The 26,401-nt window shown below is 46.4% G+C and overlaps 1 protein-coding gene across 1 annotated transcript in view; it reads right to left on the bottom strand.

The window, feature by feature from the left end:
* The window catches only part of tbc1d2b (TBC1 domain family, member 2B), a 106,446-nt gene that overhangs the window by 21,065 nt on the left and 58,980 nt on the right, over window positions 1-26,401 (bottom strand). The window contains exons 6-11 of the mRNA XM_031832867.1: window positions 24,524-24,766; window positions 9,833-10,012; window positions 6,858-6,968; window positions 5,704-5,894; window positions 3,739-3,808; window positions 1,493-1,657 (exon numbers count right to left, since the gene is read on the bottom strand). Of these exons, the coding sequence (XP_031688727.1) occupies window positions 1,493-1,657; window positions 3,739-3,808; window positions 5,704-5,894; window positions 6,858-6,968; window positions 9,833-10,012; window positions 24,524-24,766 (960 nt within the window). The remainder of the gene's footprint in view (window positions 1-1,492; window positions 1,658-3,738; window positions 3,809-5,703; window positions 5,895-6,857; window positions 6,969-9,832; window positions 10,013-24,523; window positions 24,767-26,401) is intronic.

The following is a 26,401-nucleotide window of genomic DNA, read 5'->3' as shown; positions in this document are numbered from 1 at the left end:
GAACCTAAAAATGTTATCATATTACTCAAGTGCTAGCCTCCCTACACTGGCTTCCTGTCAAGGCAAGGGCTGATTTCAAGGTTTTACTGCTAACCTACAAAGCATTACATGGGCTTGCTCCTACCTATCTCTCTGATTTGGTCCTGCCGTACATACCTACACGTACGCTACGGTCACAAGACGCAGGCCTCCTAATTGTCCCTAGAATTTCTAAGCAAACAGCTGGAGGCAGGGCTTTCTCCTATAGAGCTCCATTTTTATGGAATGGTCTGCCTACCCATGTAAGAGACGCAAACTCGGTCTCAACCTTTAAGTCTTTACTGAAGACTCATCTCTTCAGTAGGTCCTATGATTGAGTGTAGTCTGGCCCAGGAGTGGGAAGGTGAACGGAAAGGCTCTGGAGCAACGAACCGCCCTTGTAGTCTCTGCCTGGCCGGTTCCCCTCTTTCCACGGGGATTCTCTGCCTCTAACCCTATTACAGGGGCTGAGTCACTGGCTTACTGGGGCTCTTTCATACCGTCCCTAGGAGGAGTGCATCACTTGAGTGGGTTGAGTCACTGATTAGATCTTCCTGTCTGGGTTGGCCCCCCCCTTGGGTTGTGCCGTGGCGGAGATCTTTGTGGGCTATACTCGGCCTTGTCTCAGGATGGTAAGTTGGTGGTTGAAGATATCCCTCTAGTGTGGGGACTGTGCTTTGGCAAAGTGGGTGGGGTTATATCCTTCCTGTTTGGCCCTGTATGGGGGTGTCCTCGGATGGGGCCACAGTGTCTCCTGACCCCTCCTGTCTCAGCCTCCAGTATTTATGCTGCAGTAGTTTATGTGTCGGGGGCTAGGGTCAGTTTGTTATATCTGGAGTACTTCTCCTGTCCTATTCGGTGTCCTGTGTGAATTTAAGTGTGCTCTCTCTAATTCTCTCTTTCTTTCTCTCTCTCAGGACTACCTGGCATGATGACTCCTTGCTGTCCCCAGTCCACCTGGCCGTGCTGCTGCTCCAGTTTCAACTGTTCTGCCTGTTATTATTATTGTTGGACCATGCTGGTCATTTATGAACATTTGAACATCTTGGCCATGTTCTGTTATAATCTCCACCCGGCACAGCCAGAAGAGGACTGGCCACCCCACATAGCCTGATTCCTCTCTAGGTTTCTTCCTAGATTTTGGCCTTTCTAGGGAGTTTTTCCTAGCCACCGTGCTTCTACACCTGCATTGATTGCTGTTTGGGGTTTTAGGCTGGGTTTCTGTACAGCACTTTGAGATATCAGCTGATGTACGAAGGGCTATATAAATACATTTGATTTGATTTGTTGTATCGTACCTTGGAGCGGAGGACATGTGGCTATAAGGTATATGATATCGTACCTTGGAGCGGTGGACATGTGGCTATAAGGTATATGATATCGTACCTTGGAGCGGTGGACATGTGGCTATAAGGTATATGATATCGTACCTTGGAGCGGTGGACATGTGGCTATAAGGTATATGATATCGTACCTTGGAGCGGTGGACATGTGGCACCCCGCTCCTCATAAGGGCTTTGAGTTCGGGGCAGTGCACCATGTCTCTGTTCATAGTAGAGGAGAGATAGTTCTCCCACTTCACCCCCACTGACACCTCAGGGTCTGTTAGGGAGAGGGAGCACAGGTCCAGGGCCCTCACCTGGGGAGAGGAGGAAGATGATGAGTAAAAGGAGAGGGAGAGAGAGGAGGGGGAGCACAGGTCCAGAGCCCTCACCTGGGGAGAGGAGGAAGATGATGAGTAAAAGGAGAGGGAGAGAGAGGAGGGGGAGCACAGGTCCAGAGCCCTCACCTGGGGAGAGGAGGAAGATGATGAGTAAAAGGAGAGGGAGAGAGAGGAGGGGGAGCACAGGTCCAGAGCCCTCACCTGGGGAGAGGAGGAAGATGATGAGTAAAAGGACAGGGAGGGAGAGGAGGGGGAGCACAGGTCCAGGGCCCTCACCTGGGGAGAGGAGGAAGATGATGAGTAAAAGGAGAGGGAGAGAGAGGAGGGGGAGCACAGGTCCAGGGCCCTCACCTGGGGAGAGGAGGAAGATGATGAGTAAAAGGAGAGGGAGAGAGAGGAGGGGGAGCACAGGTCCAGGGCCCTCACCTGGGGAGAGGAGGAAGATGATGAGTAAAAGGAGAGGGAGAGAGAGGAGGGGGAGCACAGGTCCAGAGCCCTCACCTGGGGAGAGGAGGAAGATGATGAGTAAAAGGAGAGGGAGAGAGAGGAGGGGGAGCACAGGTCCAGAGCCCTCACCTGGGGAGAGGAGGAAGATGATGAGTAAAAGGATAGGGAGGGAGAGGAGGGGGAGCACAGGTCTAGAGCCCTCACCTGGGGAGAGGAGGAAGATGATGAGTAAAAGGAGAGGGAGAGAGAGGAGGGGGAGCACAGGTCCAGAACCCTCACCTGGGGAGAGGAGGAAGATGATGAGTAAAAGGAGAGGGAGGGAGAGGAGGGGGAGCACAGGTCCAGAGCCCTCACCTGGGGAGAGGAGGAAGATGATGAGTAAAAGGAGAGGGAGGGAGAGGAGGGGGAGCACAGGTCTAGAGCCCTCACCTGGGGAGAGGAGGAAGATGATGAGTAAAAGGAGAGGGAGAGAGAGGAGGGGGAGCACAGGTCCAGAGCCCTCACCTGGGGAGAGGAGTAGGATGTTAATGAGTAAAAGGAGAGGGGGGGAGAGATGGAGGAAGATGATGAGGGGATAGGGAGTGCAGGGATAGGGAGTGCAGGTCCAGGGAGACCGGGATAGGGAGTGCAGGTCCAGGGAGACCGGGATAGGGAGTGCAGGTCCAGGGAGACCGGGATAGGGAGTGCAGGTCCATGGATACAGGGAAAGGGAGTGCAGGTCCAGGGAGTCAGGGATAGGGAGTGCAGGTCCAGGGAGTGCAGGTCCATGGAGACCGGGATAGGGAGTGCAGGTCCATGTATACCGGGATAGGGAGTGCAGGTCCATGGAGTCAGGGATAGGGAGTGCAGGTCCAGGGAGTCAGGGATAGGGAGTGCAGGTCCAGAGAGACCGGGATAGGGAGTGCAGGTCCAGGGAGACCGGGATAGGGAGTGCAGGTCCATGGAGTCAGGGATAGGGAGTGCAGGTCCAGGGAGTCAGGGATAGGGAGTGCAAGTCCAGGGAGTCACGGATAGGGAGTGCAGGTCCATGGAGTCAGGGATAGGGAGTGCAGGGATAGGGAGTCAGGGATAGGGAGTGCAGGTCCAGGGAGACCGGGATAGGGAGTGCAGGTCCATGGAGTCAGGGATAGGGAGTGCAGGTCCAGGGAGTCAGGGATAGGGAGTGCAAGTCCAGGGAGTCACGGATAGGGAGTGCAGGTCCAGGGAGTCACGGATAGGGAGTGCAGGTCCAGGGAGTCACGGATAGGGAGTGCAGGTCCAGGGAGTCACGGATAGGGAGTGCAGGTCCAGGGAGTCACGGATAGGGAGTGCAGGTCCATGGAGACCGGGATAGGGAGTGCAGGTCCATGGAGTCAGGGAAAGGGAGGGCAAGGAGACAGGGAAAGGGAGTGCAGGAAAACAGGGATAGGGAGTGCAGGGAGACAGGGAGTGCAGGGAGACAGGGAAAGGGAAGGCAGGGAGACAGGGAAAGGGAGGGCAGGGAGACAGGGAAAGGGAGGGCAGGGAGACAGGGAAAGGGAGGGCAGGGAGACAGGGAAAGGGAGGGCAGGGAGACAGGGAAAGGGAGGGCAGGGAGACAGGGAAAGGGAGTGCAGGTCCAGAGCTCTCACCTTGGCTACCAGCTTCTCCTCTTCATCATCCTCCTCTGGAACTGTTTTGAAGCCAAACACATCGTACTCACTGGTTGGATGGAGAGGGGAAATAATTGATTGAAATAAACTCACACAAGAGAGCAGGACAGCGTGGTCAGCCGAACAACAATCATAAAAGGTTAAGTACCTTGCTCAGGGGCACAACAGCAGTGAATAGAGGGTCAGTGGAAAGGTACTTTCAATATCCTTATACATTAACACAATAGCATATATTGAATAGAGCAATATACTACTAAACAAGTCTTTAACATATGATGCTGAAGTAATGGAGGTGCAGAACAATCCCTATCAAAGGGTGGTTTAAGCCGGTTTGAACCCAAACAAGTGCCAGTTTATATAATTCCTTTCAGTTATTTTTTCAACCTCTGAAATGTACTTACATTTAGCTCAACATTAAATTAGTTCACCAATCAGTGTGTGTGTCTGTGAATTGGTCAAGCTATTTAAATGCATTAGACAAAACAGAGTGTATGGCTAAGTAGGTAGGCTACAGTAAGTCATCTTGTAACATAGTTGGTTGACTACAGTAAGTCATCTTGTTACACTGTTGGTAGGCTACAGTAAGTCATCTTGTAACATCGTTGGTAGACTACAGTAAGTCATCTTGTAACATCTTATAACATCGTTGGTAGACTACAGTAAGTCATCTTGTAACATCTTGTAACATCGTTGGTAGGCTACAGTAAGTCATCTTGTAACATCGTTGGTTGACTACAGTAAGTCATCTTGTAACATCATTGGTAGGCTACAGTAAGTAATCTAGTAGCAACGTTGGTAGGCTACCATCTTGTAACAACGTTGGTAGGCTACAGTAAGTCATCTTGTAACATCATTGGTAGGCTACAGTAAGTCACCTTGTACTATTGTTGGTAGGCTACCATCTTGTAAGATCGTTGGTAGGCTACAGTAAGTCATCTTGTAACATCGTTGGTAGACTACAGTAAGTCATCTTGTAACATCTTATAACATCGTTGGTAGACTACAGTAAGTCATCTTGTAACATCTTGTAACATCGTTGGTAGGCTACAGTAAGTCATCTTGTAACATCGTTGGTTGACTACAGTAAGTCATCTTGTAACATCATTGGTAGGCTACAGTAAGTAATCTAGTAGCAACGTTGGTAGGCTACCATCTTGTAACAACGTTGGTAGGCTACAGTAAGTCATCTTGTAACATCATTGGTAGGCTACAGTAAGTCACCTTGTACTATTGTTGGTAGGCTACCATCTTGTAAGATCGTTGGTAGGCTACAGTAAGTCATCTTGTAACAGTGTTGGTAGGCTACAGTAAGTCATCTTGTAACATCGTTGGTAGGCTACAATACGTCATCTTGTAACACTGTTGGTAGGCTACAGTAAGTCATCTTGTAACATCGTTGGTAGGCTACAGTAAGTAATCTTGTAACATCGTTGGCAGGCTACAATAAGTCATCTTGTAACATCGTTGGTAGACTACAGTAAGTCATCTAGTAACATTGTTGGTAGACTGCAGTAAGTCATCTTGTAACATTGTTGGTAGACTACAGTAAGTCATCTAGTAACATAGTTGGTAGACTACAGTAAGTCATCTTGTAACATCGTTGGCAGGCTACAATACGTTATCTTGTAACATCGTTGGTAGACTACAGTAAGTCATCTAGTAACATAGTTGGTAGACTACAGTAAGTCATCTTGTAACATCGTTGGCAGGCTACAGTAAGTCATCTTGTAACATCGTTGGCAGGCTACAGTAAGTCATCTCCCGAGTGACAGAGGGCTTTGCAAAGGAACTTTGTTGACATTTTTGTGGGACTGGAAAAACAACGCCCAGAACATAAAATAACGTTATTAACCAGTTCCCATACTTTTAAAATTCGGTTCTGTTTACGGAACAGTACAGATCAGGTGCTATCCACCTGTAGAGCGTGTGTGTGTGTGCGTTTACCTGACAGGGTGTGGCTTAAAGACGGCGTGTCCCGTAGGGTCAGTGTTGTTCAGTGCATCCTCCAACAGTCTAGAGATGACCTCCCTGGCAGGACTCTGTTCTGAAGAGGAACACACTGGGTTCTTCAGGTCCTGAAGCAGCACCAGGTACTTACTCTCAACCTGACACACTTTAGCCTCCAACGCCACATACTGGAACCCAGACAGACGCACACAGAGAGGAGAAGAGATAGGAGAAGAGAGAGAGAGATAAACATAGTGAGCAATGTTGACAGGGCAATGAGGGCAGCAGCTGAGGTTAGAGCTGCACTGACTTCTTCCTGGTTGTACACCCACACACCAACCAATTAAAACCATCCACACACCAACCAATTAAAACCAACCTCAGCACCAAACCAGTAGTCCTGTACCCCAGTAGTACACACCAACAGCACCAAACCAGTAGTACACACCAACAGTACCAAACCAGTAGTCCTGTAACCCAGTAGTACACACCAACAGCACCAAACCAGTAGTCCTGTAACCCAGTAGTACACACCAACAGCACCAAACCAGTAGTCCTGTAACCCAGTAGTACACACCAACAGCACCAAACCAGTAGTCCTGTACCCCAGCAGTACACACCAACAGCACCAAACCAGTAGTCCTGTAACCCAGTAGTACACACCAACAGCACCAAACCAGTAGTCCTGTAACCCAGTAGTACACACCAACAGCACCAAACCAGTAGTCCTGTAACCCAGTAGTACACACAAACAGCACCAAACCAGCAGTCCTGCACCCCAGTAGTACACACCAACAGCACCAAACCAGTAGTCATGAACCCCAGTAGTACACAGCAACAGCTCCAAACCAGTAGTCCTATAACCCAGTAGTACACACCAGCAGCACCAAACCAGTAGTACACACCAACAGCACCAAACCAGTAGTCCTGTACCCCAGTAGTACACACCAACAGCACCAAACCAGTAGTCCTGTACCCCAGTACGTGCTTCTACACCTGCATTGCTTGCTGTTTGGGGTTTTAGGCTGGGTTTCTGTACAGCACTTTGAGATATCAGCTGATGTACGAAGGGCTATATAAATACATTTGATTTGATTTGATTTAGTACACACCAACAGCACCAAACCAGTAGTCCTGCAGCCCAGTAGTACCTTAACCTCCAGAGATCTCTCCCTGGCCTCAGCGTTCCTTAGTAGAATAGTCAGCTCCAGGATCTCCTTATTCAGGAACTTGTTCTGGGATTTATAGCCTTGAACACTGTCCTGAAATGGAAATACCATTTTATAAGCATCATAAAAACTGTCATAACATGAGAAATAGGATATTAGCTGTGTTCAGTTGAGTTATTACTGTGTGGTTCTGACCCCCCCCCCCCACCAGAGTTATTACTGTGTGGTTCTGACCCCCCACAATAAGTACTACTGTGTGGTTCTGACCCAACCCTCCCCTCCAGAGTTATTACTGTGTGGTTCTGACCCCCCACAATAATTATTACTGTGTGGTTCTGACCCCCCACAAGAATTACTACTGTGTGGTTCTGACCCAACCCCCCCACCAGAGTTATTACTGTGTGGTTCTGACCCAACCCTCCCCCCCAGAGTTATTACTGTGTGGTTCTGACCCCCCACAATAATTATTACTGTGTGGTTAAGACCCCCCCCCCTCCCCAGAGTTATTATTGTGTGGTTCTGACCCCCCCCCCCAGAGTTATTATTGTGTGGTTCTGACCCCCCCCCCCAGAGTTATTATTGTGTGGTTCTGACCCCCCCCCTCCCCCCAGAGTTATTATTGTGTGGTTCTGACCCCCCCCACCAGAGTTATTACTGTGTGGTTCTGACCCCCCACAAGAATTACTACTGTGTGGTTCTGACCCAACCCTCCCCTCCAGAGTTATTACTGTGTGGTTCTGATCCCCCACAATAATTATTACTGTGTGGTTCTGACCCAACCCCCCCACCAGAGTTATTACTGTGTGGTTCTGACCCAACCCTCCCCCCCAGAGTTATTACTGTGTGGTTCTGACCCCCCACAATAATTATTACTGTGTGGTTCTGACCCCCCCCCCCCCCCCCCCCCAGAGTTATTATTGTGTGGTTCTGACCCCCCCCCAGAGTTATTATTGTGTGGTTCTGACCCCCCCCAGAGTTATTATTGTGTGGTTCTAACCCCCCCCAGAGTTATTATTGTGTGGTTCTGACCTCCACCACCCAGAGTTATTAATGTGTGGTTCTGACCCCCCCCCCCCCCCCCCCTCCCCAGAGTTCTTACTGTGTGGTTCTGACCCAACCCCCCCTCCCCAGAGTTATTACTGTGTGGTTCTGACCCAACCCTCCCCTCCAGAGTTATTACTGTGTGGTTCTGACCCCCCACAATAATTATTACTGTGTGGTTCTGACCCCCCACAAGAATTACTACTGTGTGGTTCTGACCCAACCCCCCCACTAGAATTATTAATGTGGTTCTGACCCACCACAATAATTATTACTGTGTGGTTCTGACCCCCCCCAGAGTTATTATTGTGTGGTTCTGACCCAACCCCCCATCCCCAGAGTTATTACTGTGTGGTTCTGACCCAACCTCCCACCAGAGTTATTACTGTATGGTTCTGACCCCCCACAATAATTATTACTGTGTGGTTCTGACCCAAACCCCCCACCAGAGTTATTACTGTATGGTTCTGACCCCCCACAATAATTATTACTGTGTGGTTCTGACCCAACCCCCCCCCCCACCAGAGTTATTACTGCATGGTTCTGACCCAACCCCCCCACAATAATTATTACTGTGTGGTTCTGACCCCCCCCCCCCCCACACCAGAGTTATTACTGTATGGTTCTGACCCCCCACCAGAGTTATTATAGTGTGGTTCTGACCCAACCCCCCCCACCAGAGTTATTACTGCATGGTTCTGACCCAACCCCCCCACAATAATTATTACTGTGTGGTTCTGACCCCCCCCCCCCCCCACACCAGAGTTATTACTGTGTGCTTCTGACCCAACCTCCCACCAGAGTTATTACTGTGTGGTTCTGACCCCCCACAATAATTATTACTGTGTGGTTCTGACCCAAACCCCCCACCAGAGTTATTACTGTATGGTTCTGACCCCCCACAATAATTATTACTGTGTGGTTCTGACCCAACCCCCCCCCCCACCAGAGTTATTACTGCATGGTTCTGACCCAACCCCCCCACAATAATTATTACTGTGTGGTTCTGACCCCCCCCCCCCCACACCAGAGTTATTACTGTATGGTTCTGACCCCCCACCAGAGTTATTATAGTGTGGTTCTGACCCAACCCCCCCCACCAGAGTTATTACTGCATGGTTCTGACCCAACCCCCCCACAATAATTATTACTGTGTGGTTCTGACCCCCCCCCCCCACACCAGAGTTATTACTGTGTGCTTCTGACCCAACCTCCCACCAGAGTTATTACTGTGTGGTTCTGACCCCCCACAATAATTATTACTGTGTGGTTCTGACCCCCCCCCCCCCCCACACCAGAGTTATTACTGTATGGTTCTGACCCCCCACCAGAGTTATTATAGTGTGGTTCTGACCCAACCCCCCCCCCACCAGAGTTATTACTGCATGGTTCTGACCCAACCCCCCCACAATAATTATTACTGTGTGGTTCTGACCCCCCCCCCCCACACCAGAGTTATTACTGTGTGCTTCTGACCCAACCTCCCACCAGAGTTATTACTGTGTGGTTCTGACCCCCCACAATAATTATTACTGTGTGGTTCTGACCCAACCCCCCCACCAGAGTTATTACTGTGTGGTTCTGACCCCCCCCCCCCCCCCCCGCCCCCCCACCAGAGTTATTACTGTATGGTTCTGACCCAACCCCCCCACAATAATTATTACTGTGTGGTTCTGACCCACCCCACCAGAGTTCTTACTGTGTGGTTCTGACCCAACCCCCCCACCAGAGTTATTACTGTGTGGTTCTGAACCAACCCCCCCCCCCCCACCAGAGTTCTTACTATGTGGTTCTGACCCAACCCCCCCCCCCCCACCAGAGTTATTACTGTATGGTTCTGACCCAACCCCCCCACAATAATTATTACTGTGTGGTTCTGACCCAACCCCCCCCCCCCCCCCCAGCCCTGTTTGTACCTTCAGATTGTTTATCTCCTGCTGCTGGCTGGCGGGGGGTGGAGCTGAGCTGCAGTCCTGCAGCAGGGGGGTGGTCCCGTCTGCTCCCTGAGGGGGTGTCTGGGACAGTTTAATGATGACCTCGTCTTTGGCCTGGATGGTCTCCATCAGCATGCTCAGCTGCTCATTGATCTCCCCAACCTAGAAGGTAATCACAATATTAACCCTACCCTAGAGGATAACCACAATATTAACCCTAACCCCACCTAGAGGATAACCACAATATTAACCCTAACCCCACCGAGAGGATAACCACAATATTAACCCTAACCCCACCTAGAGGATAACCACAATATTAACCCTAACCCCACCTAGAGGATAACCACAATATTAACCCTAACCCCACCTAGAGGATAACCACAATATTAACCCTAACCCCACCTAGAGGATAACCACAATATTAACCCTAACCCCACCTAGAAGATAACCACAATATTAACCCTAACCTAGAGGATAACCACAAAATTAACCCTAACCCCACCTAGAGGCTAACCACAATATTAACCCTAACCTAGAGGATGTCAACAATATTAACCCTAACCCCACCTAGAGGCTAACCACAATATTAACCCTAACCTAGAGGATGTCAACAATATTAACCCTAACCTAGAGGATGTCAACAATATTAACCCTAACCTAGAGGATAACCACAATATTAACCCTAACCTAGAGGATGTCAACAATATTAACCCTAACCTAGAGGATAACCACAATACTAACCCTAACCTAGAGGATAACCACAATATTAACCCTAACCCCACCTAGAGGATGTCAACAATATTAACCCTAACCTAGAGGATAACCACAATACTAACCCTAACCTAGAGGATAACCACAATATTAACCCTAACCCCACCTAGAGGCTAACCACAATATTAACCCTAACCTAGAGGCTAACCACAATATTAACCCTAACCCCACCTAGAGGATAACCACAATATTAACCCTAACCTAGAGGATAACCACAATATTAACCCTAACCCCACCTAGAGGCTAACCACAATATTAACCCTAACCTAGAGGATGTCAACAATATTAACCCTATCCCCACCTAGAGGATAACCACAATATTAACCCTAACCCCACCTAGAGGATAACTTCAATATTAACCCTAACCCCACCTAGAGGATAACCACAATATTAACCCTAACCCCACCTAGAGGATAACCACAATATTAACTCTAACCCCACCTAGAGGATAACCACAATATTAACCCTAACCTAGAGGATAACCACAATATTAACCCTAACCTAGAGGATAACCACAATATTAACCCTAACCTAGAGGATGTCAACAATATTAACCTTAAAATAGAGGATAACCACAATACTAACCCTAACCCCACCTAGAGGATAACCACAATATTAACCCTAACCTAGAGGATAACCACAATATTAACCCTAACCCCACCTAGAGGATAACCACAATATTAACCCTAACCTAGAGGATAACCACAATATTAACCCTAACCCCACCTAGAGGCTAACCACAATATTAACCCTAACCCCACCTAGAGGATAACCACAATATTAACTCTAACCCCACCTAGAGGATAACCACAATATTAACCCTAACCCCACCTAGAGGATAACCACAATATTAACCCTAACCCCACCTAGAGGCTAACCACAATATTAACCCCACCTAGAGGATGTCAACAATATTAACCCAAACCTAGAGCGATATTAACCCTAACCTAGAGGATAACCACAATATTAACCCTAACCTAGAGGCTAACCACAATATTAACCCTAACCTAGAGGCTAACCACAATATTAACCCTAACCTAGAGGCTAACCACAATATTAACCCTAACCCCACCTAGAGGATAACCACAATATTAACCCTAACCCCACCTAGAGGATAACCACAATATTAACCCTAACCCCACCTAGAGGATAACCACAATATTAACCCTAACCTAGAAGATAACCACAATATTAACCCTAACCCCACCTAGAGGCTAACCACAATATTAACCCTAACCTAGAGGATGTCAACAATATTAACCCTATCCCCACCTAGAGGATAACCACAATATTAACCCTAACCCCACCTAGAGGATAACTTCAATATTAACCCTAACCCCACCTAGAGGATAACCACAATATTAACCCTAACCCCACCTAGAGGATAACCACAATATTAACTCTAACCCCACCTAGAGGATAACCACAATATTAACCCTAACCTAGAGGATAACCACAATATTAACCCTAACCTAGAGGATGTCAACAATATTAACCTTAACCTAGAGGATAACCACAATACTAACCCTAACCCCACCTAGAGGATAACCACAATATTAACCCTAACCCCACCTAGAGGATAACCACAATATTAACCCTAACCTAGAGGATAACCACAATATTAACCCTAACCTAGAGGATAACCACAATATTAACCCTAACCCCACCTAGAGGATAACCACAATATTAACCCTAACCCCACCTAGAGGATAACCACAATATTAACCCTAACCTAGAGGATAACCACAATATTAACCCTAACCCCACCTAGAGGCTAACCACAATATTAACCCTAACCCCACCTAAAGGATAACCACAATATTAACCCTAACCCCACCTAGAGGATAACCACAATATTAACCCTAACCTAGAGGATGTCAACAATATTAACCCTAACCTAGAGGATGTCAACAATATTAACCCTAACCTAGAGGATAACCACAATATTAACCCTAACCTAGAGGCTAACCACAATATTAACCCTAACCTAGAGGCTAACCACAATATTAACCCTAACCCCACCTAGAGGATAACCACAATATTAACCCTAACCCCACCTAGAGGCTAACCACAATATTAACCCCACCTAGAGGATGTCAACAATATTAACCCAAACCTAGAGCGATATTAACCCTAACCTAGAGGATAACCACAATATTAACCCTAACCTAGAGGCTAACCACAATATTAACCCTAACCTAGAGGCTAACCACAATATTAACCCTAACCCCACCTAGAGGATAACCACAATATTAACCCTAACCCCACCTAGAGGATAACCACAATATTAACCCTAACCCCACCTAGAGGATAACCACAATATTAACCCTAACCTAGAAGATAACCACAATATTAACCCTAACCCCACCTAGAGGCTAACCACAATATTAACCCTAACCTAGAGGATGTCAACAATATTAACCCTATCCCCACCTAGAGGATAACCACAATATTAACCCTAACCCCACCTAGAGGATAACTTCAATATTAACCCTAACCCCACCTAGAGGATAACCACAATATTAACCCTAACCCCACCTAGAGGATAACCACAATATTAACTCTAACCCCACCTAGAGGATAACCACAATATTAACCCTAACCTAGAGGATAACCACAATATTAACCCTAACCTAGAGGATGTCAACAATATTAACCTTAACCTAGAGGATAACCACAATACTAACCCTAACCCCACCTAGAGGATAACCACAATATTAACCCTAACCCCACCTAGAGGATAACCACAATATTAACCCTAACCTAGAGGATAACCACAATATTAACCCTAACCTAGAGGATAACCACAATATTAACCCTAACCCCACCTAGAGGATAACCACAATATTAACCCTAACCCCACCTAGAGGATAACCACAATATTAACCCTAACCTAGAGGATAACCACAATATTAACCCTAACCCCACCTAGAGGCTAACCACAATATTAACCCTAACCCCACCTAAAGGATAACCACAATATTAACCCTAACCCCACCTAGAGGATAACCACAATATTAACCCTAACCTAGAGGATGTCAACAATATTAACCCTAACCTAGAGGATGTCAACAATATTAACCCTAACCTAGAGGATAACCACAATATTAACCCTAACCTAGAGGCTAACCACAATATTAACCCTAACCTAGAGGCTAACCACAATATTAACCCTAACCCCACCTAGAGGATAACCACAATATTAACCCTAACCCCACCTAGAGGATAACCACAATATTAACCCTAACCCCACCTAGAGGATAACCACAATATTAACCCTAACCTAGAGGATGTCAACAATATTAACCCTAACCTAGAGGATGTCAACAATATTAACCCTAACCTAGAGGATGTCAACAATATTAACCCTAACCTAGAGGATAACCACAATACTAACCCTAACCCCACCTAGAGGATAACCACAATATTAACCCTAACCCCACCTAGAGGATAACCACAATATTAACCCTAACCCCACCTAGAGGATAACCACAATATTAACCCTAACCTAGAGGATAACCACAATATTAACCCTAACCCCACCTAGAGGCTAACCACAATATTAACCCTAACCTAGAGGATGTCAACAATATTAACCCTAACCTAGAGGATGTCAACAATATTAACCCTAACCCCACCTAGAGGATAACCACAATATTAACCCTAACCCCACCTAGAGGATAACCACAATATTAACCCTAACCCCACCTAGAGGATAACCACAATATTAACCCTATCCCCACCTAGAGGATAACCACAATATTAACCCTAACCCCACCTAGAGGATAACCACAATATTAACCCTAACCCCGCCTAGAGGATAACCACAATATTAACCCTATCCCCACCTAGAGGATAACCACAATATTAACCCTAACCCCACCTAGAGGATAACCACAATATTAACCCTAGCCCCACCTAGAGGATAACCACAATATTAACCCTAACCTAGAGGATGTCAACAATATTAACCCTAACCTAGAGGATGTCAACAATATTAACCCTAACCTAGAGGATGTCAACAATATTAACCCTAACCTAGAGGATAACCACAATACTAACCCTAACCCCACCTAGAGGATAACCACAATATTAACCCTAACCCCACCTAGAGGATAACCACAATATTAACCCTAACCCCACCTAGAGGATAACCACAATATTAACCCTAACCCCACCTAGAGGATAACCACAATATTAACCCTAACCCCACCTAGAGGCTAACCACAATATTAACCCTAACCTAGAGGATGTCAACAATATTAACCCTAACCTAGAGGATGTCAACAATATTAACCCTAACCCCACCTAGAGGATAACCACAATATTAACCCTAACCCCGCCTAGAGGATAACCACAATATTAACCCTATCCCCACCTAGAGGATAACCACAATATTAACCCTAACCCCACCTAGAGGATAACCACAATATTAACCCTAGCCCCACCTAGAGGATAACCACAATATTAACCCTAACCTAGAGGATGTCAACAATATTAACCCTAACCTAGAGGATGTCAACAATATTAACCCTAACCTAGAGGATAACCACAATATTAACCCTAACCCCACCTAGAGGATAACCACAATATTAACCCTAACCTAGAGGATGTCAACAATATTAACCCTAACCTAGAGGATGTCAACAATATTAACCCTAACCTAGAGGATGTCAACAATATTAACCCTAACCTAGAGGATGTCAACAATATTAACCCTAACCTAGAGGATGTCAACAATATTAACCCTAACCTAGAGGATAACCACAATATTAACCCTAACCCCACCTAGAGGATAACCACAATATTAACCCTAACCCCACCTAGAGGATAACCACAATATTAACCCTAACCCCACCTAGAGGCTAACCACAATATTAACCCTAACCCCACCTAAAGGATAACCACAATATTAACCCTAACCCCACCTAGAGGATAACCACAATATTAACCCTAACCTAGAGGATGTCAACAATATTAACCCTAACCTAGAGGATGTCAACAATATTAACCCTAACCTAGAGGATAACCACAATATTAACCCTAACCTAGAGGCTAACCACAATATTAACCCTAACCTAGAGGCTAACCACAATATTAACCCTAACCCCACCTAGAGGATAACCACAATATTAACCCTAACCCCACCTAGAGGATAACCACAATATTAACCCTAACCTAGAGGATGTCAACAATATTAACCCTAACCTAGAGGATGTCAACAATATTAACCCTAACCTAGAGGATGTCAACAATATTAACCCTAACCTAGAGGATAACCACAATACTAACCCTAACCCCACCTAGAGGATAACCACAATATTAACCCTAACCCCACCTAGAGGATAACCACAATATTAACCCTAACCCCACCTAGAGGATAACCACAATATTAACCCTAACCCCACCTAGAGGATAACCACAATATTAACCCTAACCTAGAGGATAACCACAATATTAACCCTAACCCCACCTAGAGGCTAACCACAATATTAACCCTAACCTAGAGGATGTCAACAATATTAACCCTAACCTAGAGGATGTCAACAATATTAACCCTAACCCCACCTAGAGGATAACCACAATATTAACCCTAACCCCACCTAGAGGATAACCACAATATTAACCCTATCCCCACCTAGAGGATAACCACAATATTAACCCTAACCCCACCTAGAGGATAACCACAATATTAACCCTAACCCCGCCTAGAGGATAACCACAATATTAACCCTATCCCCACCTAGAGGATAACCACAATATTAACCCTAACCCCACCTAGAGGATAACCACAATATTAACCCTAGCCCCACCTAGAGGATAACCACAATATTAACCCTAACCTAGAGGATGTCAACAATATTAACCCTAACCTAGAGGATGTCAACAATATTAACCCTAACCTAGAGGATAACCACAATATTAACCCTAACCCCACCTAGAGGATAACCACAATATTAACCCTAACCTAGAGGATGTCAACAATATTAACCCTAACCTAGAGGATGTCAACAATATTAACCCTAACCTAGAGGATGTCAACAATATTAACCCTAACCTAGAGGATGTCAACAATATTAACCCTAACCTAGAGGATGTCAACAATATTAACCCTAACCTAGAGGATGTCAACAATATTAACCCTAACCTAGAGGATAACCACAATATTAACCCTAACCCCACCTAGAGGATAACCACAATATTAACCCTAACCCCACCTAGAGGATAACCACAATATTAACCCTAACCTAGAGGATAACCACAATATTAACCCTAACCCCACCTAGAGGATAACCACAATATTAACCCTAACCCCACCTAGAGGATAACCACAATATTAACCCTTGGGGGTAGAAGCTGTTCAGCAGTCGTATGGCTTGGTGGTAGAAGCTGTTCAGCAGTCGTATGGCTTGGTGGTAGAAGCTGTTCAGCAGTCGTATGGCTTGGGGTAGAAGCTGTTCAGCAGTCTGATGGCTTGGGGGTAGAAGCTGTTCAGCAGTGGTATGGCTTGGGGGGTAGAAGCTGTTCAGCAGTGGTATGGCTTGGGGTAGAAGCTGTTCAGCAGTCTGATGGCTTGGTGGTAGAAGCTGTTCAGCAGTCGTATGGCTTGGGGGTAGAAGCTGTTCAGCAGTCTGATGGCTTGGGGGTAGAAGCTGTTCAGCAGTGGTATGGCTTTGGAGTAGAAGCTGTTCAGCTGCCGTATGACTTGGGGGTAGAAGCTGTTCAGCAGTCTGATGGCTTGGGGGTAGAAGCTGTTCAGCAGTCTGATGGCTTGGGGGTAGAAGCTGTTCAGCAGTCTGATGGCTTGGGGTAGAAGCTGTTCAGCAGTCTAATGGCTTGGGGGTAGAAGCTGTTCAGCAGTCGTATGGCTTGGGGGTAGAAGCTGTTCAGCAGTCTAATGGCTTGGGGGTAGAAGCTGTTCAGCAGTCCAATGGCTTGGGGGTAGAAGCTGTTCAGCAGTCTGATGGCTTGGGGGTAGAAGCTGTTCAGCAGTCTAATGGCTTGGGGGTAGAAGCTGTTCAGCAGTCGTATGGCTTGGGGGTAGAAGCTGTTCAGCAGTCGTATGGCTTGGGGGTAGAAGCTGTTCAGCAGTCGTATGGCTTGGAATGTTTAGGGCCTTCCTTTGACACGCCTGGTATAGAGGTCCTGTATGGCAAGAAACTCGGACCAAGTGATTACTGGGCCATACGCACTACCCTCTGTAGCGCCTTGCAGTTGGATGCCGTGCAGCATATCAAGTGGTGATGCAACCATGCTCTCAATGGTGCAGCTGTGTAACCTTTTGAGGATCTGTGGTCCCAAATCTTTTTTTGCCTCCAGATGGAGAATAGGCGTTGTCGTAACCTCTTCATGATTGTCTTGGTGTTGTTGGACCTTGATAAATCCTTAGCGATGTGGACACCAAGGAACTTGAAGCTCTCAACCTGCTCCACTACAGCCCCATCGATGAGAATGGGGGCGTGCTCGGTCCTGATTTTCCTGTAGTCCACGATAAGCTCCTTTGTCTTGCTCACGTTGAGTGAGAGGTTGTCGTCCTGGCACCACTGTCGTGTCTTCAGAAAAATTAATGATGTGTGTTGGAGCCATGCGTGGCCATGCAGTCGTGGGTGAACAGGGAATACAGGAGGGGACTAAGCACACACCCCTAAGGGTCACTGTGGGAACGACGTCATCAATGCACTTATTAATGAAGCCGGTGACTGATACCGTATTAGCCCTCAATGCCATCAGAAGAATCACGGAACATATTCCAGTCTGTGCAAAACAGTCCTGTAGCATACAGGGCCTTCCTCTGACATGCCTGGTATAGAGGTCCTGGATGGCAGGAAACTCATCTGCGTCATTTGACTTCTACTTCTACTTAGTATTTTTTTTACTGTTAATCCCTGCATTAAAATCACCGGCCACTAGGATGAGCATTTTCTGGTTCTTATGGCCATCGCTCGTTGAATGCAGCCTTAGTGTCAGCATCGGCTTGTGGTGGTAAATAGTGTCATGGAATTATTCAGTACGTAATATTTCTCAAATACCGGAGAATGTGAGTTCAAATTAAAAGACAGAGGTTGATAAATAGTAGTAGTGGTAGATAGTGTTGTCTGGAGCTTATCATGAGGTATTCTAACTGACTGGGTAGTTAGGTTTAGGTGTGATGTGGTTAGATGTGATGTGGTTAGGGGTGATGTGGTTAGGGGTGATGTGGTTAGGGTTAGCATTAGGTGTTAGACTCTTGTAAGACTCTCTTCTCTGTATACATCAATGATGTCGCTCTTGCTGCTGGTGATTCTCTGATCCACCTCTACGCAGATGACACCATTCTGTATACATCTGGCCCTTCTTTGGACACTGTGTTAACTAACCTCCTGATGAGCTTCAATGCCATACAACACTCTTTCCGTGGCCTCCAACTGCTCTTAAATGCAAGTAAAACTAAATGCATGCTCTTCAACCGATCGCTGCCTGCACCTGCCCACCTGTCCAAGATCACTACTCTGGACGGCTCGGACTTAGAATATATGGACAACTACAAATACCTAGGTGTCTGGTTAGACTGTCAACTCTCCTTCCAGACTCACATTAAGCATCTCCAATCCAAAATTAAATCTAGAATCGGCTTCCTATTTCGCAACAAAGCATCCTTCACTCATGCTGCCAAACATACCCTCGTAAAACTGACCATCCTACCGATCCTCGACTTCGGTGATGTCATCTATAAAATAGCCTCCAACACTCTGCTCAACAAATTGGATGCAGTCTATCACAGTGCCATCCGTTTTGTCACCAAAGCCCCATATACTACCTACCCACCATTGTGACCTGTACGCTCTCGTTGGCTGGCCATCGCTTCATACTCGTCGCCAAACCCACTGGCTCCAGGTCATCTACAAGTCTTTTCTAGGTAAAGCCCCGCCTTCTCAGTTCACTGGTCACCATAGCAGCACCCACTCGTAGCACGCGCTCCAGCAGGTATATCTCACTGGTCATCCTAAAAGCCAATTCCTACTTTGGCCGCATTTCCTTCCAGTTCTCTGCTGCCAATGACTGGAACGAACTACAAAAATCTCTGAAGCTGGAGACTCATATCTCATATCTCCCCCACCTAAAGGATAACCACAATATTAACCCTAACCCCACCTAGAGGATAACCACAATATTAACCCTAACCTAGAGGATGTCAACAATATTAACCCTAACCTAGAGGATGTCAACAATATTAACCCTAACCTAGAGGATAACCACAATATTAACCCTAACCTAGAGGCTAACCACAATATTAACCCTAACCTAGAGGCTAACCACAATATTAACCCTAACCCCACCTAGAGGATAACCACAATATTAACCCTAACCCCACCTAGAGGATAACCACAATATTAACCCTAACCTAGAGGATGTCAACAATATTAACCCTAACCTAGAGGATGTCAACAATATTAACCCTAACCTAGAGGATGTCAACAATATTAACCCTAACCTAGAGGATAACCACAATACTAACCCTAACCCCACCTAGAGGATAACCACAATATTAACCCTAACCCCACCTAGAGGATAACCACAATATTAACCCTAACCCCACCTAGAGGATAACCACAATATTAACCCTAACCTAGAGGATAACCACAATATTAACCCTAACCCCACCTAGAGGCTAACCACAATATTAACCCTAACCTAGAGGATGTCAACAATATTAACCCTAACCTAGAGGATGTCAACAATATTAACCCTAACCCCACCTAGAGGATAACCACAATATTAACCCTAACCCCACCTAGAGGATAACCACAATATTAACCCTATCCCCACCTAGAGGATAACCACAATATTAACCCTAACCCCACCTAGAGGATAACCACAATATTAACCCTAACCCCGCCTAGAGGATAACCACAATATTAACCCTATCCCCACCTAGAGGATAACCACAATATTAACCCTAACCCCACCTAGAGGATAACCACAATATTAACCCTAGCCCCACCTAGAGGATAACCACAATATTAACCCTAACCTAGAGGATGTCAACAATATTAACCCTAACCTAGAGGATGTCAACAATATTAACCCTAACCTAGAGGATAACCACAATATTAACCCTAACCCCACCTAGAGGATAACCACAATATTAACCCTAACCTAGAGGATGTCAACAATATTAACCCTAACCTAGAGGATGTCAACAATATTAACCCTAACCTAGAGGATGTCAACAATATTAACCCTAACCTAGAGGATGTCAACAATATTAACCCTAACCTAGAGGATGTCAACAATATTAACCCTAACCTAGAGGATGTCAACAATATTAACCCTAACCTAGAGGATAACCACAATATTAACCCTAACCCCACCTAGAGGATAACCACAATATTAACCCTAACCCCACCTAGAGGATAACCACAATATTAACCCTAACCTAGAGGATAACCACAATATTAACCCTAACCCCACCTAGAGGATAACCACAATATTAACCCTAACCCCACCTAGAGGATAACCACAATATTAACCCTTGGGGGTAGAAGCTGTTCAGCAGTCGTATGGCTTGGTGGTAGAAGCTGTTCAGCAGTCGTATGGCTTGGTGGTAGAAGCTGTTCAGCAGTCGTATGGCTTGGGGTAGAAGCTGTTCAGCAGTCTGATGGCTTGGGGGTAGAAGCTGTTCAGCAGTGGTATGGCTTGGGGGGTAGAAGCTGTTCAGCAGTGGTATGGCTTGGGGTAGAAGCTGTTCAGCAGTCTGATGGCTTGGTGGTAGAAGCTGTTCAGCAGTCGTATGGCTTGGGGGTAGAAGCTGTTCAGCAGTCTGATGGCTTGGGGGTAGAAGCTGTTCAGCAGTGGTATGGCTTTGGAGTAGAAGCTGTTCAGCTGCCGTATGACTTGGGGGTAGAAGCTGTTCAGCAGTCTGATGGCTTGGGGGTAGAAGCTGTTCAGCAGTCTGATGGCTTGGGGGTAGAAGCTGTTCAGCAGTCTGATGGCTTGGGGTAGAAGCTGTTCAGCAGTCTAATGGCTTGGGGGTAGAAGCTGTTCAGCAGTCGTATGGCTTGGGGGTAGAAGCTGTTCAGCAGTCTAATGGCTTGGGGGTAGAAGCTGTTCAGCAGTCCAATGGCTTGGGGGTAGAAGCTGTTCAGCAGTCTGATGGCTTGGGGGTAGAAGCTGTTCAGCAGTCTAATGGCTTGGGGGTAGAAGCTGTTCAGCAGTCGTATGGCTTGGGGGTAGAAGCTGTTCAGCAGTCGTATGGCTTGGGGGTAGAAGCTGTTCAGCAGTCGTATGGCTTGGAATGTTTAGGGCCTTCCTTTGACACGCCTGGTATAGAGGTCCTGTATGGCAAGAAACTCGGACCAAGTGATTACTGGGCCATACGCACTACCCTCTGTAGCGCCTTGCAGTTGGATGCCGTGCAGCATATCAAGTGGTGATGCAACCATGCTCTCAATGGTGCAGCTGTGTAACCTTTTGAGGATCTGTGGTCCCAAATCTTTTTTTGCCTCCAGATGGAGAATAGGCGTTGTCGTAACCTCTTCATGATTGTCTTGGTGTTGTTGGACCTTGATAAATCCTTAGCGATGTGGACACCAAGGAACTTGAAGCTCTCAACCTGCTCCACTACAGCCCCATCGATGAGAATGGGGGCGTGCTCGGTCCTGATTTTCCTGTAGTCCACGATAAGCTCCTTTGTCTTGCTCACGTTGAGTGAGAGGTTGTCGTCCTGGCACCACTGTCGTGTCTTCAGAAAAATTAATGATGTGTGTTGGAGCCATGCGTGGCCATGCAGTCGTGGGTGAACAGGGAATACAGGAGGGGACTAAGCACACACCCCTAAGGGTCACTGTGGGAACGACGTCATCAATGCACTTATTAATGAAGCCGGTGACTGATACCGTATTAGCCCTCAATGCCATCAGAAGAATCACGGAACATATTCCAGTCTGTGCAAAACAGTCCTGTAGCATACAGGGCCTTCCTCTGACATGCCTGGTATAGAGGTCCTGGATGGCAGGAAACTCATCTGCGTCATTTGACTTCTACTTCTACTTAGTATTTTTTTTACTGTTAATCCCTGCATTAAAATCACCGGCCACTAGGATGAGCATTTTCTGGTTCTTATGGCCATCGCTCGTTGAATGCAGCCTTAGTGTCAGCATCGGCTTGTGGTGGTAAATAGTGTCATGGAATTATTCAGTACGTAATATTTCTCAAATACCGGAGAATGTGAGTTCAAATTAAAAGACAGAGGTTGATAAATAGTAGTAGTGGTAGATAGTGTTGTCTGGAGCTTATCATGAGGTATTCTAACTGACTGGGTAGTTAGGTTTAGGTGTGATGTGGTTAGATGTGATGTGGTTAGGGGTGATGTGGTTAGGGGTGATGTGGTTAGGGTTAGCATTAGGTGTTAGACTCTTGTAAGACTCTCTTCTCTGTATACATCAATGATGTCGCTCTTGCTGCTGGTGATTCTCTGATCCACCTCTACGCAGATGACACCATTCTGTATACATCTGGCCCTTCTTTGGACACTGTGTTAACTAACCTCCTGATGAGCTTCAATGCCATACAACACTCTTTCCGTGGCCTCCAACTGCTCTTAAATGCAAGTAAAACTAAATGCATGCTCTTCAACCGATCGCTGCCTGCACCTGCCCACCTGTCCAAGATCACTACTCTGGACGGCTCGGACTTAGAATATATGGACAACTACAAATACCTAGGTGTCTGGTTAGACTGTCAACTCTCCTTCCAGACTCACATTAAGCATCTCCAATCCAAAATTAAATCTAGAATCGGCTTCCTATTTCGCAACAAAGCATCCTTCACTCATGCTGCCAAACATACCCTCGTAAAACTGACCATCCTACCGATCCTCGACTTCGGTGATGTCATCTATAAAATAGCCTCCAACACTCTGCTCAACAAATTGGATGCAGTCTATCACAGTGCCATCCGTTTTGTCACCAAAGCCCCATATACTACCTACCCACCATTGTGACCTGTACGCTCTCGTTGGCTGGCCATCGCTTCATACTCGTCGCCAAACCCACTGGCTCCAGGTCATCTACAAGTCTTTTCTAGGTAAAGCCCCGCCTTCTCAGTTCACTGGTCACCATAGCAGCACCCACTCGTAGCACGCGCTCCAGCAGGTATATCTCACTGGTCATCCTAAAAGCCAATTCCTACTTTGGCCGCATTTCCTTCCAGTTCTCTGCTGCCAATGACTGGAACGAACTACAAAAATCTCTGAAGCTGGAGACTCATATCTCCCTCACTAGCTTTAAGCACTAGCTGTCAGAGCAGCTCACAGATCACTGCACCTGTACATAGCTGATCTGTAAATAGCCCGTCCAACTACCTCATCCCCATACAGTATTTATTTATTTTTCTCCTTTGCACCCCAGTATCTCTACTTGCACATTCATCTTCTGCATATCAATCACTCCAGTGTTTAATTGCTAAATCATAAATACCTTGCCTTATCTTACCTCATTTGCAAACACTGCATATATACCTTTTCCCCTACTGGATTATTGACTGTATGTTTGTTATTTCCATGTGTAGCTCTGTGTTGTTGTTTCTGTAGCACTGCTTTGCTTTATCTTGGCCAGGTCGCAGTTGGTCAGTTGTGAATGAGAACTTGTTCTCAACTAGCCTACCTGGTTAAATAAAGGTGGAGGTGCAATGAGACGTGGTTAGGGTTAGGTGAGACGTGGTTAGGGTTAGGTGAGACGTGGTTAGGGTTAGGTGAGACGTGGTTAGGGTTAGGTGAGACGTGGTTGTTTGTGTGATGTTGTGTGTGTATGTTATTAAGTATTGTTTTAAAAATATAAAATCATACAAGAATAATAATAAGAAAAACAACAAGAACAAGAAGGAGATCAAGACAAGAAGAACAAAACTTGTATCTCTTCTAACCTTGACCTTCAGTCCTTTCAGCTCCCTCTGTAGACTGTCCTTCTCCAGGGCTAGACGCTCCATCTGGCAACACAGGGCCTGGACCTGACCATCCCTGTCCAGGAGGAGGGCTTCCATCTGGGCTAGGTTCGACTGTGGGAACCCTGGGGCTGGAGGTGAGGCAGGTACTGGAGTTAATACTGGCGCTGGTCGCATCTCCCTCTGGGTGCTCCTCAAGGTCTGCTGAAGCAGTCTGACCAGCTCCTGGTGGAGGAGAGAAGACAGTGGTGGTCCTGTATGGATCAGTTGGTAGAGCATGGCACTTGCAATGCCAGCAGTGTGAGTTCAATTCCCAGGGCCAACCACATGCAAAATGTATGCAGGCATGACTGTAAATCACTTTGGATAAAAGGCGTCTGCAAAACAGATTACATTTAGATGTTTGTCATTGAGCAGACACTTATCAAGGAGCAGTAAGGGTTAAGTGCCTTACTTAAGTACCTTACATTTCTCATCTAGTCGGCTCTGGGATTTGAACCAGTACCCTTTAGGTTACTGGATCAACGCTCTAACAGCAAGGCTACCTGTTCAAATGAGTTAGTTACTACTGGGCATGCTGCTACCTGCTACTCCAATGAGTTATTTACTACTGGGCACGCTGCTACCTGCTACTCTAATGAGTTATTTACTACTGGGCACGCTGTTACCTGCTACCCTAATGAGTTATTTACTACTGGGCACGCTGCTACCTGCTACCCTAACGAGTTAGTTACTACCGGGCATGCTGCTACCCTAATGAGTTAGTTACTACTGGGCATGCTGCTACCTTAATGAGTTAGTTACTACTGGGCACGCTGCTACCTGCTACCCTAATGAGTTAGTTACTACTGGGCACGCTGCTACCTGCTACTCTAATGAGTTAGTTACTACTGGGCACGCTGCTACCTGCTACCCTAATGAGTTATTTACTACTGGGCACGCTGCTTCCTGCTACTCTAATGAGTTAGTTACTACTGGGCACGCTGCTACCTGCTACCCTAATGAGTTATTTCCTACCGGGCATGCTGCTACTCTAATGAGTTAGTTACTACCGGGCATGCTGCTACCCCAATGAGTTAGTTACTACTGGGCACGCTGCTACCTGCTACTCTAATGAGTTAGTTACTACTGGGCACGCTGCTACCTGCTACTCTAATGAGTTATATACTACCGGGCATGCTGCTACCCTAATGAGTTAGTTACTACCGGGCATGCTGCTACCCGAATGAGTTAAACCTGGGCATGCTGCTACCCTAATGAGTTAGTTACTACTGGGCATGCTTCTACCCTAATGAGTTAGTTACTACTGGGCATGCTGCTACCTGCTACCCAAATGAGTTAGTTACTACAGGGCATGCTGCTACCCCAATGAGTTAGTTACTACTGGGCACGCTGCTACCTGCTACTCTAATGAGTTATTTACTACCGGGCATGCTGCTACCCTAATGAGTTAAACCTGGGCATGCTGCTACCCTAATGAGTTAGTTACTACTGGGCATGCTTCTACCCTAATGAGTTAGTTACTACTGGGCATGCTGCTACCCCAATGAGTTAGTTACTACTGGGCACGCTGCTACCTGCTACCCTAATGAGTTATTTACTACTGGGCATGCTGCTACCTGCTACCCTAATGAGTTAGTTACTACTGGGCATGCTGCTACCCTAATGAGTTAGTTACTACTGGGCATGCTGCTACCCTAATGAGTTATTTACTAGTGGGCATGCTGCTACCTGCTACTCTAATGAGTTATTTACTACCGGGCATGCTGCTACCTGCTACTCTAATGAGTTATTTACTAGTGGGCATGCTGCTACCATAATGAGTTAGTTACTACTGGGCATGCTGCTACCTGCTACTCT

This window comes from Oncorhynchus kisutch, linkage group LG10, assembly GCF_002021735.2.
Source record: "Oncorhynchus kisutch isolate 150728-3 linkage group LG10, Okis_V2, whole genome shotgun sequence".
Lineage (NCBI taxonomy): Eukaryota > Metazoa > Chordata > Actinopteri > Salmoniformes > Salmonidae > Oncorhynchus > Oncorhynchus kisutch.
The sequence above is the reverse complement of the archived record's forward strand: the minus strand, read 5'-3'. Positions and strand labels throughout refer to the sequence as shown.